The following is a 14,705-nucleotide window of genomic DNA, read 5'->3' as shown; positions in this document are numbered from 1 at the left end:
ATCACTGGATTGTCTGGTCCAGACGATCCCGTTAGTCGCCTCTTAGGACAAGCATAGTCGCCTTTTATGGCAAGCATGGGTTGCTGAAGACCTATTCTACCCGGATCTTCACGGTATACCAGCTGTTAGGGGAGATAGTGTTCACACTTTCATTTTTACTGAGTAATGACTTAATTATTTTTTTCAGTACGATAGTGAAAGCACTGGAACAAGGAGCTTGGTTATAACAACATGGCCATGAATTTGATCACCATTTTATACCAAGGGAGTGGGGGCTGTTTGCGGGGTTGGGATTTGTTTTGAGAAAAATATTTTTATCTCAAAAATACTGACCAAAATATTTTGTCTTCAGGTTTTTATAAATAGTTGTGTCTTCACGAGCTGACGAAAAAATATCCAGAAATCAGGGTGTTTTCATATTATATACTCAATAAGAAATGTATGTAAATATCATGATCAGAGACGGCCATTACTATGCCGCATTAACAGAAATATTTACCAAGAGGAAATGTTGGTATTATTCACTGTTTAACAATTTCTGTATTAGTAATTTTACAGCGTCGTTTCAATTACAATTCTGCGGCCGCCTAATTCTCTGGAAATACATAGGATGTGGTTATTTCCATCACAGGTTCAGAGTCTGGAAGGCTAAAATTAATGTCACCTCATGTTCTTATGTGCTCGCTATTTTTAACATTAGTTTTCAGGAACGCAGTTTTCCTGGATGTAATCGAAAGAAATCAGCGCACCGAGTGAGTGAGTGAGTGAGTGAGTACACATACACACGCCATGGGGTTTAACGTTTCAAGTGTGAGTAATGTGCTGCTAATTCAGTCCTGTCACAGACCGTCAACTTCACGTGGGTGATAACCAAGGTGACGAAGGCATTAGACGTTTATCACTTAGATGAATTCCAAATTAGAAATCAGATTATTTTTTGTATTTTACCAGGATTTCATTTCAGATGAATTATGTTTCTTGTAGACACAGACAGATTTGGACTGTTGGAGGCCCCGTTGCCCAGAGCACAATCTTACACACACTGCCAGTGCTGTGGTAAAGAAATTTAAAATGTACATTAATTAATCATGAATTCTTTGAAGTCATTACTTTAATCATGACATTTTCAATAGAATCGCCTCTTGAATGACATTGATGGATATCGCTGGGAGTGTGTCATAAATGGACACCAAGTTACAAGTCTACATGATACTGCCCTGATGGAAGTCTACGGTACCATGTCTACACCATGAATGTACATCAGTTGTGGAATTTCCGTGAATACCATTAAATTTCTATTAATCTAAATGGCTAAACCTTCCAAAGCTTTTCTATTTCTTGTTGACATCAAATCCATCAGCTTCTGTCTTGATGAACAACGATGATAGTTCAGTGAACTACGGTTATAACGAACTCAAAGGGACCACAAATTTTAGTTCGTATTAACCGTAGTTCGTTATAAGCATATATATATATATATATATATATATATATATATATATATTTATATATATATATATATATATATACACACATCACATATGCAACAAATTTCCAGGACTAAAAAATAAGTTCGTTATATCGGTCAGTTCGTTATAAGCGTGTTCGTTATAAACGTAGTTTACTGTATATCGGTAACAACAGGTGTCTGCTTCACCTGTAGTAGGGACACACTAGCAGAAAATGGCATTCATCTTCCATCTCCACCAAGTTACATTCATCACAAATTAGGTATCTTGAATCATTCACTGTTTTACAATAGCATTGCATTTGTATTTTCAAACCATGTGATAAACGCCGAAATTTAGCAAGTATTCTGTAAAAATCTTTATCAAATTTGATGTTATATATAATTCAGGATCGAGTAATGTTTTCTACGATCCATAACATCTAAGAAATACAGCAGTATTTATCTTTTGAAACCAAGTTTGAATTTGAATATCAATGCATCTGCTACGTAACATAAGATTTCTACCCAAGTTCCTGGGATATCCCACCTTCCCGGGGCAAGAGAGTTAACTGACTTTAAAAGTCAAGTGTCAACTTTTATAGTCAGTTCACACTCTTGCCTCGGGAAGATGGCGATATCAAGACGTATGAAGGTGAAATTTGGTTTAACGTCGCGTCCAAGATTATTGCACTTATATAGCGACGTGCATGCACGTGTGTGTCTGTGGCTGCTTGTACTAGTCCGGACTGATGCCGATTTATAGTGCTAGCTCACTGAGATACCATGCCGCAGTTTAACATGAATACCCCACTCAGACACAGTATACTGACTCCGATCCGACCAGTCCTTGTTTTAGCCCCTTAATGTCGAGCGCCAGACAGGGTAACAACAAGTACCATCTTTTAACGTCTTTTGGTGTGACGCGGCCGGGGATCGAACCCCGGACCTTCCGCTCTCCGGGCGGACGCTCTACCACAAGACCACGGCCCAGACGTATGAGATTCCTGTTTGGAATAATACCATTTTAAAATATGACGCCCAGTTTACTCCTCCATTAACCACATGTAACCTTGGATGTTAATAAATAACACTGGTCGTTGTATATGTGAAGAGGATTTATTGACGGTCAGAACAAACGCCCCTGAAGGTGAAACTGGGACGCGAACCGAGTTCACCAAACACGAACTGAAGGGACTGTGATGCCTGCGTTTATATACAAAGACAAACATACTCACTTAGGAAAAACTGGTAACCTTAGCAAACACGAATTATGTTACGCACATCGTACCTATGAACGCTTTATATTATACATAAATAATAGTTATAAGCAAACACATTCATCATATATACATACGCACTCGCTCACTCATTCTCAAATGAAACATTTAGGAAAGGTGAAGATATAAAGTGTTGGATTTCAGTCGGAACAAACTGACCTAGTTAAAACATTTAAGTGGATGCAATTATATGATTCTATGTTATGGCTTATCTAAATACATTTTAAGACTTTTTATCATCCAAAACTGGCTCCCACAGGAGATCTCGCTTTCTTACACACCTGTGGGTGAGAAACCCATTTGAGATAACTGGTATCAAACATATGTGTGAGATCAAATTCCAGGCTAGTGATTGTTTAATCCATGGTGATGACCTGAGGTCAGATTATGACGGACTACTTTCCAGATCATAAGTCATTGATAAGTTGCTCGTGCTTCAGTCGAATGTCCACCTACGTCTGTGTTGAACGTAATGGTTTTAGAGTGTTAATATATATATATATATATATATTCCCGTGCTATGTTACATTCGCTAATCACAAGAACCGTAAAACATTCTCATGAACTTATCAAAGACAGCTTTATCTAAAAATCAAGCCATCATCTGAGTATATTACAATGTCTGTTGACACCACAACTCTCGTTATAGCGGGAGTAATTCGCGATAAAAATACCATTACTAACCTGTTAGGACGATCTCAAGAGATGAAACTTTGACACAAAGCACATGTTGTTTGTTGTCGACATGGTCAAGGTGTAGTGGCTGGTGTGTTGGTTAAATGGACCCGTGAAGATCCGGGGTAGAATAGGCCTTCAGCAACCCATGCACGCTTGCCGTAAAAGGCGACTATGCTTGTCGTAAGAGGCGACTAACGGGATCGGGTGGTCAGGCTCGCTGACTTGGTTTATGCATGTCATCGATCCAATGGATGTCCGTGGATCGATGCTCATGATATCAATCACTGGATTGTCTGGTCCAGACGATCCCGTTAGTCGCCTCTTAGGACAAGCATAGTCGCCTTTTACGGCAAGCATGGGTTGCTGAAGACCTATTCTACCCGGATCTTCACGGTATACCAGCTGTTAGGGGAGATAGTGTTGTCACTTTCATTTTTACTGAGTAATGACTTAATTATTTTTTTCAGTACGATAGTGAAAGCACTGGAACAAGGAGCTTGGTTATAAAAACATGGCCATGAATTTGCTGACCATTTTATACCATGGGAGTGGGGGCTGTTTGCGGGGTTGGGATTTGTTTTGAGAAAAATATTTTTATCTCAAAAATACTGACCAAAATATTTTGTCTTCAGGTTTTTATAAATAGTTGTGTCTTCACGAGCTGACGAAAAAATATCCAGAAATCAGGGTGTTTTCATATTATATACTCAATAAGAAATGTATGTAAATATCATGATCAGTGACGGCCATTACTATGCCGCATTAACAGAAATATTTACCAAGAGGAAATGTTGGTATTATTCACTGTTTAACAATTTCTGTATTAGTAATTTTACAGCGTCGTTTCAATAACAATTCTGCGGCCGCCTAATTCTCTGGAAATACATAGGATGTGGTTATTTCCATCACAGGTTCAGAGTCTGGAAGGCTAAAATTAATGTCACCTCATGTTCTTATGTGGTCGCTATTATTAACATTAGTTTTCAGGAACGCAGTTTGCCTGTATGTAATCGAAATAAATCAGCGCACCGAGAGAATGAGTGAGTGAGTGAGTGAGTGAGTGAGTTGGGTTTAACGCCGCTTTTAACAGTATTCCAGTTATATCACGGCGAGGAAAGCCCGAAGTGATGCAGGTCTCAGACGTTTACCACTTCGGTGGAACCCACGAGCACGGGTATGGTGCTGACAAACCTAGAAACATAATTGGGGCAAACCGGGATTCGAACCCACAATCATAGGTTTCTGGCTTGCCCAAGGGACGCAACTCTGAACAGCGAATCGCGGCGCCTCAGACGTCTTGGCCACCCGTGCCCCCGCGCTCCGAGAGAGCCAAAATTAGTACATTGTATATTATAGTTTGGAAGGTAATTTAAGGTACCAACGTTTTCTACAATATCTGAAAAACTATCGGACCTACTCCAGTCAAAGTAGATATGAGATTATTAAACAGTCATACATAACTGGATATTACATTTACAGACAATCGGTTCATGAATAAAAAATCTGTCTATTTAGCTATCACTATATTTCATCAACAACCAGACCTGTTCGTCACGGGTGGAACGAGCATTCATTGAAACAGCCATCTGCATAATGCTACCCCTGCGTCACAGGGCCATATGACACAGTTGAACCAATCAACTCAACTCGAAAGGGTGCACGGGATTCACGCACGCACGAATACGGGGTTAGCGTTGGGTGTCTCAACGTGCGTGATCCCGTGATACAATACATTAATAAACTGAAAATGAAACAGCTGCGATTATCATAAGCACTGCATGTTTTAAAAAGAACAGGACACGTGTACCCTTAAACCAATTGCGAGATGTGTGTTACCGCATTCGTTTTTTTATCTCAAATCCAGCGAAAAATGTTTGAATACTTGAGAACGCCGTGTAGGTTTCACAACGATCCATATATGTGTTAGACAATAGAATATGCTTAAATAATAATACAAAATGTTTAATTAAATAGCTGAAATAACTGTACAACATGATTCACTACGCTTTGACATCAGCAAATTAATTCAGTTTGTTCTTAGGTGTTTCGAAACCTTTCATATAGATAATGGCATTTACTTGTGGTAAACACGTGACGCGAGCCGGACCTGACCAGGGAATGCCCCTCGTACAGGGTTCTTGGAAAGGTTGGGTCACATCCTGCCCGCGTAGTCCGGTCTACGAATCCGGAACCACGTGATGTACCGTGTATATAAACCGGAGCGAGCCGGGTCGGCCCAACCACACTTATCTCATCACCTGGCTTATCATCTACACACTTGGAAAATTACAGGTTTGCTAAAACTTATACATCGTCTTTTTCTTGTGCACGCATCAAGCCTCATCGCGTTTATTTCTATTCATAATATTATTTTGAGGACCACAGGATTAGCGCTTAAATATATTAACGAATTGGACGTAAGTTGCGCGGCAAAGTGAAGAAACGATTGAAACGAATATTTGTAAAAATAATTTATATTTATTAGGGTTCATTAAAAAGGTTTTCCGAATTTAACTTAAATGTAAAGCTGCCAGTAACCGTCTGGAGATCTGTTTCACAAAAATCTCCATACATCGCGACTATTACTATAAATGTGGTTAGATACTACGTACCAAATATCAACATTGGTCACAAATATATGCTTTTATAAGGATTTTCTTTTTTGATGAGAAGTGAATAGGTTGGGATAGAATATAAATTGAAATGACTCCATATTCCAATACATTTGAATAGAAACGGGTGTTTAAGTTTTCAGAAAATAGACTTAAAACGAATTTAGAAATTTTGATGTATTAATTTCATATGTTTAAATATTCAAAAGTGTCAATGAAACATGAAATACAGAAATGAAAGTACCAGACCTACTTTGTCTCCAAAACAATGCGACCGTATATACTGTTTGAATTCATAGCAGTAATAACAAAACGTAAGGTAATGCGTTGACACAAGCTTGGTGTTGTAAAACATCACGCCTCGGATGTTATAAGAATCACTGTGTGAATCTTATTAAGAAAATGTAATATATTGCTTGTATATTATTAAATATGTTTCACTGTTTTTACTTCAGATTGGACCAACATGCGAGGACTGTTAGGCAGTGTTCTTCTGTCACTGCTAGTTAGCCTGTCTGCGGCCCAGACCGAGGTAGGTGGCCACAGTTGCATTGTACACAATATAATATGTGATGACAGGCCTACAATTCAGATAAAGGATATTTTTACAATGTATCTTCATGTTCTATGGTTAATGTTAGCCTGTATTTTTATCATTATCATTTTTTTTATTGAATACCACGCATGGATGCTTTTTTCGTGAACGATTTATGTAGTCTTGGTATGTCCCGTGTGTACATTCTACAACGGCCCGTGTATATATTAACCGTAGTGCATCTCATTGTTCAAACCAATGCGCGATAAAAGCGCAAATACCTGCACCCAACCGTCGCAATGTGTAAATAAGGAAGTTATCAATGCTTTTTGTTGTCTCGATTTAAACAAAATTATATTTGCAGGTTAAAATTACATTACGTACTGTAAAGTGAAAATGACAGGTTAACCATATGAATAGCTCAGCGAATTTTATGTTCATATTATATGTGCGCATGTACCGTACTCACACCAAAAAACGTGTCTGAGAATACTTTGAATTGCATGTATTATTTTATGTTAAAGATATCTTCTGACCGAATTATTGGCAGATTTACAACCTATATACTTATTAATCTCGCGTCCTTGTACATAGTATACCTATCTCCGATATAACGGTAAATAATTTCTATTTTATCATAAAAGAATAAAATGTGTTTAATCGGTTAAAGATTGTTGTAAAATCCTGGAAAACAATTTCTTCGGATCTGAGTATTGACATGTCAGATTTACAACCTAAATGATAGTAATTATATTTGTATACTTGTAGACGGTACACGTATATCCGATATAACGGAAAATAATTTCTACTTGATCAAAACATGAATATTTGTGTTTAATCGGATAAAGATTATTGTAAAAACTCGGTCAAGGAGAAGAAAAGTATTTACGCAGATCCACAGCTTTCTCGGGTATCACAACTGATGTAATAATGATGATGATGATGATGATGATTATTATTATTTTTATTATTATGTGAACGTACATCGAGATCAGTTGAGCTCGTACGTGGACGTCGCGTTAAAAATTGGCTGTTCAAAGATGCATATATAAGCAAAGATGACATTTCATGATACCGTTCATATTTACAAAACTCATTAACCTTCTTGTTTGTAGAAACAATCCATCCAGCAAGATGGGAGTCTGGCCCTGGCAGCACTCATTATTGGAATCATTGCATGCGTGGGAATACTCTTCCTCGGATCGGCTCTCGCTTGCTACATGAGAAGAATACAGGTAAATGTTACCACACACAGTAAACGACCCTTAGCTAGAGCAGGATCCAGGATTTTGAAAAGTGTGCGTGCGCGTGTGCTGTTAATGCCCAATATGAATTTTTATTTTATTTTTTTTATTTTTTTTTATTTTTTTTAATTTTTTTTTTTTTGGGGGGGGGGGGGGGTCAGATAGTGCTTGTCTGATCGATCCTACCTCCCAGTGACAGGTTTTCGCAATGATTGATGATTCTCCCTTTTATCGTCTAATTCATATTTTTCTTGAAATTATCAGTTATCTGCGTTTCTAGTCTTTTTCTTCTCGTAACAGAGAAAAACTCAGTAATGTAGGACTTCAATGCATGCATTCGGTTATAAAAAAAATACAGAAACATCATCCTGTATAATTACGCAGTGCGCAATACAAGGCAAGCGATAAGAGTGGGGCTATCCCGGAAATACTTGTACATCAACAAGCATGTCACCTGCCACAACAATCAACTGTGTTGTTTATTTCAGCATGGCGGATATGGACAACACAGCAACTACGGAAACTCCGTCTCAGGTAGGTCATTCCCTCGCTATAGCGCTGTCCTTCAGCCGGTTACACATCCGTGTTCCCAATATCCTACCGCGGACGGCCTTCAAGTGCCGGGTGTTGCGTAACCTTTACTCAAGGGTGAAACCTTCCCACTGGTACACAACCATTTCACGGCTGTACGATCATTGAGCGTGAGTGAGTTGGGTTTAACGCCGCTTTTAATAGTATTCCAGTTATATCGCAGCGTGTCAGCTTAATGTGGGAGGAAAGCCCGAAGTGATGCAGCTCTCAGACGTTTACCATTTCGGTGAGACACGCGAGTAAGGGTATGGTGCTGACAAACCTAGAAACATCATTGGGGCGAAGCGGGATTCGAACCTACAATCATAGGTTTCTGGCATGCCCAAGGGACGCAACTCTGAACAGCGAACCGCGGCGCCTCAGACGTCTTGGTCACCCGTGCCCCCGCGCTCCGAGAGAGCCAAAATTAGTACATTGTATATTATAGTCTGGAAGGTAATTTAAGGTACCAACATTTACTACAATATCTGAAAAACTATCGGACCTACTCCAGTCAAAGTAGGTATGAGATTATTACACAGCGATATTTCACAGCGAATCGCGGCGCCTTAGACGACTGGGCCACCCATGCGCCCCCCACGATCATCGAGAGATAACGATAATCATGTGGTTCAGAAAGAATAAAAAATCGTGCTGTCTGTCTAAACTTAAGCTTTGGTATTATGTTACAGTTTTTTTAATTTGTTGAGTTTGAACAAATTAATCCCACATCACGACATGAAAATGTGACATGGTAATATTGGCTTTGAGATTTTTCTGATAGGAGGAATTGAATTGATTTTAAGTTTCGTATCTGTGGTTTCAGATCGAATAGATTTGATGGAGAAGAATCCCCTGCCTGCAGCCGAGGCTCACGAACAATCAGTAATTCCGGTGAGTGCACTTCGTCACTTGTAGTGTTTTTATTTGTTTGTTGTTTAACGCCGCACTCAGCAATATTCAAGCTGTATGACGGCGGTCTGTATATAATCGAGTCTGGACCAGACGATCCGGTGATTGACATCATCAGCATCGATCAACGCAATTGGGACACAATGACATGCATCAACCGAACTTGACCACCCGATCCAGTTTGTCTCTTACGACAAGCATGGTTATAGTGAGTTTACGTCAGCTATATAACGGCGGTCTGCAAAAATCTGGACCATACAATGTTATTATTATGAATGTAAAGATAATAGTAGTAAGATAAGGACTGTTATTTCGTGAATATATGTGAGTATAGAACTATTTAAGTAATTACATTACGTTTAATGAAATATGGTTGGCTGTGATTTTAAAGGGAGAGAGTATTTTGATTTTTACTTGATATACATGTTAGTGCCTTAGCTGAAACATCACTGAAGTGCAGATAAAGTTGTTATTCATTCTCGTTCATTGCTTACTTTATTGTATTATTTAGATACTTAAAGTAATATACATTAAGAATTTAAATTCAATAGTCTATACATACTACTGAAATACGTTAAGGATAATCCGATCCTTTCATATTACCATAGTTAATCTGTCATGCCATGCCAGATAAACTATAGTAATATGAAAGAAACGGGGCTTCTTTACTTTTTTAAGTTGTATACAACACCCATATATGTAGGAACACCGCAAAAAAACGGTCTATATGGCAAGTGTGTAGGTGAAATCTTGTGTAGGTTGTATTCTGTTCAAACGAAAAAATGCCAATACAAGTGTTTTGTGTATTCCGTGATGTTATAGGGTCCTGCTGATCTGGACAAATGTCAATAATACCAGTATTTGATCAGTGTGCGTTTGTTTCCAGTGTGAGGAAGCCAACTGGTGTCTTGGTGTAGGAACCCTACGTCAGATATCGCTGTCCCTCCTCCACGACATGCTGCTCAACCTGTACAACATCCACATCAAACTCGAGTGCCGAACGACACAGAAGTTCCAGTCTGACCGCGAACTGGCCATGACCACGGCCGCCGACAATGAGACAGTCAGCAAACAACTTGGACAGACGCTTCAACTCATCTTCCCCAACGACTCTTCTAAAGCGGAAACCTTTCAGGCTATAGGCGAGAAGATCCTCAAGGATAACACAGTGAGGCAACTCCTGGACTCCACCTTCAGAATCTGCCGCGTCTGCATGGGCATCGTCCGGGAGTGGGAGGCCGAGAGGGAGCCTTTTGTTGGCGTCCTGCCGACGGAAGGAGCAGGCTACATAAACTTCAGCGTCGTCGATGACGTCAACAAGGTCAAGCTTACATGGGACGAGCACAAGTTTGAGAAAGACTTCATGAATACAATGTGCAGGCTGGCTCAAGCGTTGCGAGATGAACGTCGCCAACCCACCCCGGTGGAGTACCTTGCCTTCCAGTTGGCCTACCATTGTCTGGCTAAAGGAAAACAGGTCACCCTAAAGCCGCACAGGTCACTTGGCTCGCCAGGCTTCCGTCCCCACACACAGACATACATGTCACTCACCGACCCCGGCGAAGGCCATGTGTTGGGCACCACCCGCTTCAACGAGTGGATGCAGGGCGCTATCATCCACGTGGAACACCTCGAGAGACCGAAACATCTCCCAAGGAAGAATATCGAGTCGTACAGAATATCGTCTCTCTTCAACTTCTCCAAAGTGCGTCTGCACGTTGGCCAGGCTGCTCCCACCACCTACTTCGTCGGCAGAGCCATGAAAGACTCTTCATCAGGCAAGTTTGAAGAGGATTTCCTTAAAGTGGTTCACATGACGTCCGCTACCATATCTGCCGCCTTCTACCAAGGCGGAGCCGAGTGCAAGGTGGCCATGGAAGGACTGACAACAAGCCAGGCCCTGCGATACATGAGAGCTCTGAAGGCCCAGGTCAACCGGGATCGCTTCAACCAATATCTGTCAGCTGCATGGAATCTGAACCAGGTCATCGTGGACGACTATGAACGGGAAGAAGCGATTGAACTCAAGACCAGGAAAGAAATTGCCCTGAGAGCTATTGAGATTACTTCACTTGGGGGCTTTGATAAGGTAACGCTGGACGGGGCAAGTGACACCTACCCATCCAAATGTATCATGTACCAGATGGGATTTGAAGAGGCTCTCGCCTTCAACCATGAGGCTCACATGCGAGGTCTGGTCACATACTTCTCCGCCGGCTTCAAGTTCGACGAAATCAAACACGCCGTGTTTGCCGGAGTGGACGGTATCGGCATCGGGGGAGCTCAGGTGTTGAGGTACATGGACAGTGACAGCGGCATGCACGGGCCTTACACGGAGGAGAACATCCCGCGCATCCTGCAGAGCAGAGACGATGCTGCCAAGTCTGTCCGCGGAAGAGGAGTGCACCTCCTGGTCAGACTGGACACCATGTTCTTCGAGGGAACAATATCTAGTGTGGAGAACGGCATGAGGGAGCAGCTATTCAATGCTCTGCTCCAGCAGAGAGAAGAGGAAATCAAATCTGTGGTTACAAAGCTGGACTATATCATGAACATCCCATGTGAATTTGGTCTCCCACTTGCCGGGCAAGCTAAACGGCTGACTGTGGCTGAGACCCCACTCCTCAAAGAATGCGCAGAGTCAACGTACGAGTGGGCCTTGTTCATCTCCAGACTGCGGACGCAGGTCGGAAAGATGGATGAGGCTGCTCTGGTGGAGGAGTATGACGGGGAGCCGTGGCACACATACAGAAAGAAGTACAGAGACAATCTTCAGAGGGAGCTTCTGAGGGGTTATACCAGGCAGGTGTCGTTCCAAGTGCAGTACAAGACGACAATGTGAAGTACTACGCGTTCAAAGCGTGACCTGTGATCTCCAATGTTCATGTCCTAGAGACAAGACAGCAACGAAGCAGTGATGAGTCCTCTGTAACCTAACGCCTTGATGGCTCATATCCAAAGGCTGCCACTGTCATCTGTCACATACTTTCTCAGCAAATCTCAAATATTTCACTCAGGGTGAACAAAGCATGTTTGACGACACATGTTCTACGATACAGTATAGGCGTGGACAGGTCTCGTTCTGCGTTCTGGATACACAAAGCATCCTCAAGGACAACCGTTTTAAGCATGATCAAAACTAAGGATGTGTTTTGCAAGGGATCAGACAGTGATCATTCTGAATCGTAACATACTACTTCTTATATTGATTCTAAATTTGCACAAATCTAAAAGGCATTTGCAATGAGAATAATGTATCGTACCTCAAGTTCAAAAGAAGTTTTGATAATCACTAATGTTTCCCACAAAACACAGCTGAGAACCATGTTTAAACGTGAGAAAAAATAATGACGCTCTCCTAACGTATTTCATACTTCGGATGACCCCCTCCTCATGATCTTGTACATTTCTCTCATGCCCCTCCTTGAAAAGACAAAATGCAAAGGCACTTTATACTTTATTATACACTGTCCATTTGAACATGACCCTCCTTGAATATGTGTATCAACTTTTATGACCCTCCCCTAGAGACTGTCACATTTTTGGTGACCGTTCCTGATCTCTCCCCTCCCCCCCCCCCCCCCCCCCCCCCAAAAAAAATGTTTTTCAACAATACACTATTACTGAATGCGAATTGCCATCTCAGATTCCCCATGTAAGATTGCCAGACTGGTGCTAAACAACAGCCAAAATGGCCTGTACACAATGTAGCGGTGTTTTTTTCGTTCACTTTGTATCTACGATTAAGCCAACATAGAGACGGTCATATCCCAGGGGGTGTGGTAACCAGATGCGTATATATAGATGCGTTATGGCTTTGTCATGGCTTTGTCTAGGCATTTTGAATGGGAGATGAAGTGAGAAATAAGAAAATGGAGTTATGTCCCTTAGTGCGTCGTCTGCTCAGCTAATTTCACAATTTGTAACCACTCGCCCCTTTCCGTCACCTGCAGCTATTCGGCTTGTCCCGGAATAACACGAATTGGTCACTAATGCTAATTTCCTGTGACAATATCTTCAAATAAGGTGAAACTATATTGCATTCAGTTGCGAATAGATGCATTTTACAATTTGATGGCATGGTATATGATATTATTATAAGGTAGTTTTTATATCATACACTTTGGTTGGGACGGAGTCCAAATTTACTACCCGGGTACCCACCCCCCTGTAACTACCCTCAGGAGATGTCTCAAAATGTCCGATTGGGAACTTTTTTTAGCATAGCCCTGACAAAACGTATTTAGATACATGTATTAAACAATTTGATCATTCATACACTGAAGTTGACCTAGGTTATATGTTTATTCAACCATATGAAAAGTCAGAAAGAAAAGCGGACATTATTGTCTTGTAGTGTAACCATAGAGTTCAAGATAATTTTAGTCATTAGACAATATATCACGTGACAAACCACAGGTCCGGGTAGTCCTGTGGGTACCCGGGTCCTACTCAGTACCCACCCGACCCGGTACCCGAGTTACCCGTCCCAGTCCTATCATACACCATATCAACCCTCAACACCCAGATCAGCCCTCTGGACTTCGGTTGATACGGGGTATATGAAAACTGCCGTATATTAAAAAAACATTATATTAAATGACTTCTACAACCTTGCAATATCTATCAATTATCTATACATGTTCCATTATTGTGAATTGTACAAATGTGATCACAGAATAATTCTGAGAATTAACTGCAGTGCAGTTTTGTTTGTTTAATGGCTGTTGTACATAGTGTGATGTTTCATTATCAAGTGAATGTTTCTATTATTTGTTGACTGTAAACATAATACATTATTGAATGGATGATGATCATCATGATGTTGATGAAGATGATGATGATGATGATGAAAGAGTTTTGGTCTGAAACTTTGTCTTGTTTACTTGCAGCGTTCATATCATCCAAGTTTGTACAGACTGAAAAATAAAAAAAATGTTATAACAGATCAAGATATTTTTTAGTTATTTTTGTTCCAGCAAGGTACAATCTTCATACATTTGCAGACACAACATACAGATTTAAGAAACACAATGACTTACTAGAGAGAAGGGAATTGTAATGCACGTTATGCCTTAAATTTAACGTTTAAAGAAAGGTAACACGTTACTGTGTTTGTTGTTTAACGCCGCACAAAATTCCAGCAATATGATGGCGGTTTACGAATAATCGTGTCAGACAATCCAGTGATTGACACCATGAGCATCGATCTACGCATATGGGATACAATGACATGCATCAACCAAGTCAGCGAGATTGTGCACCCAATCAAGTTGCCTCTTATGACAAGTTTGGGCTGCTGAAGACCAATTCTAACCCGGATCTTCACAGGTTAACTAATGTCACTAGTGAAGGTTAACCGGTCTTCGGATAAAAATATATGATAATGAATAGTCAAAAGAATTTTATTTCAGCTGCATGGCATAA

The 14,705-nt window shown here is 40.7% G+C and overlaps 1 protein-coding gene across 1 annotated transcript; it reads left to right on the top strand.

The window, feature by feature from the left end:
• The first annotated feature begins 5,574 nt into the window (after positions 1-5,574).
• LOC124124621 lies at positions 5,575-12,856 on the top strand. Its single transcript, XM_046487835.2, has 6 exons — positions 5,575-5,697; positions 6,473-6,549; positions 7,668-7,787; positions 8,285-8,330; positions 9,193-9,260; positions 10,165-12,856. Exons 1-6 carry the CDS (start codon positions 5,604-5,606, stop codon positions 12,118-12,120), a joined length of 2,361 nt encoding a protein of 786 aa, XP_046343791.2. The 5' UTR covers positions 5,575-5,603; the 3' UTR covers positions 12,121-12,856.
• Positions 12,857-14,705: the final 1,849 nt, after the last annotated feature.

Source organism: Haliotis rufescens, unplaced genomic scaffold (assembly GCF_023055435.1).
Source record: "Haliotis rufescens isolate VD_foot unplaced genomic scaffold, xgHalRufe1.0.p SCAF_3, whole genome shotgun sequence".
NCBI lineage: Eukaryota > Metazoa > Mollusca > Gastropoda > Lepetellida > Haliotidae > Haliotis > Haliotis rufescens.
The sequence above is the reverse complement of the archived record's forward strand: the minus strand, read 5'-3'. Positions and strand labels throughout refer to the sequence as shown.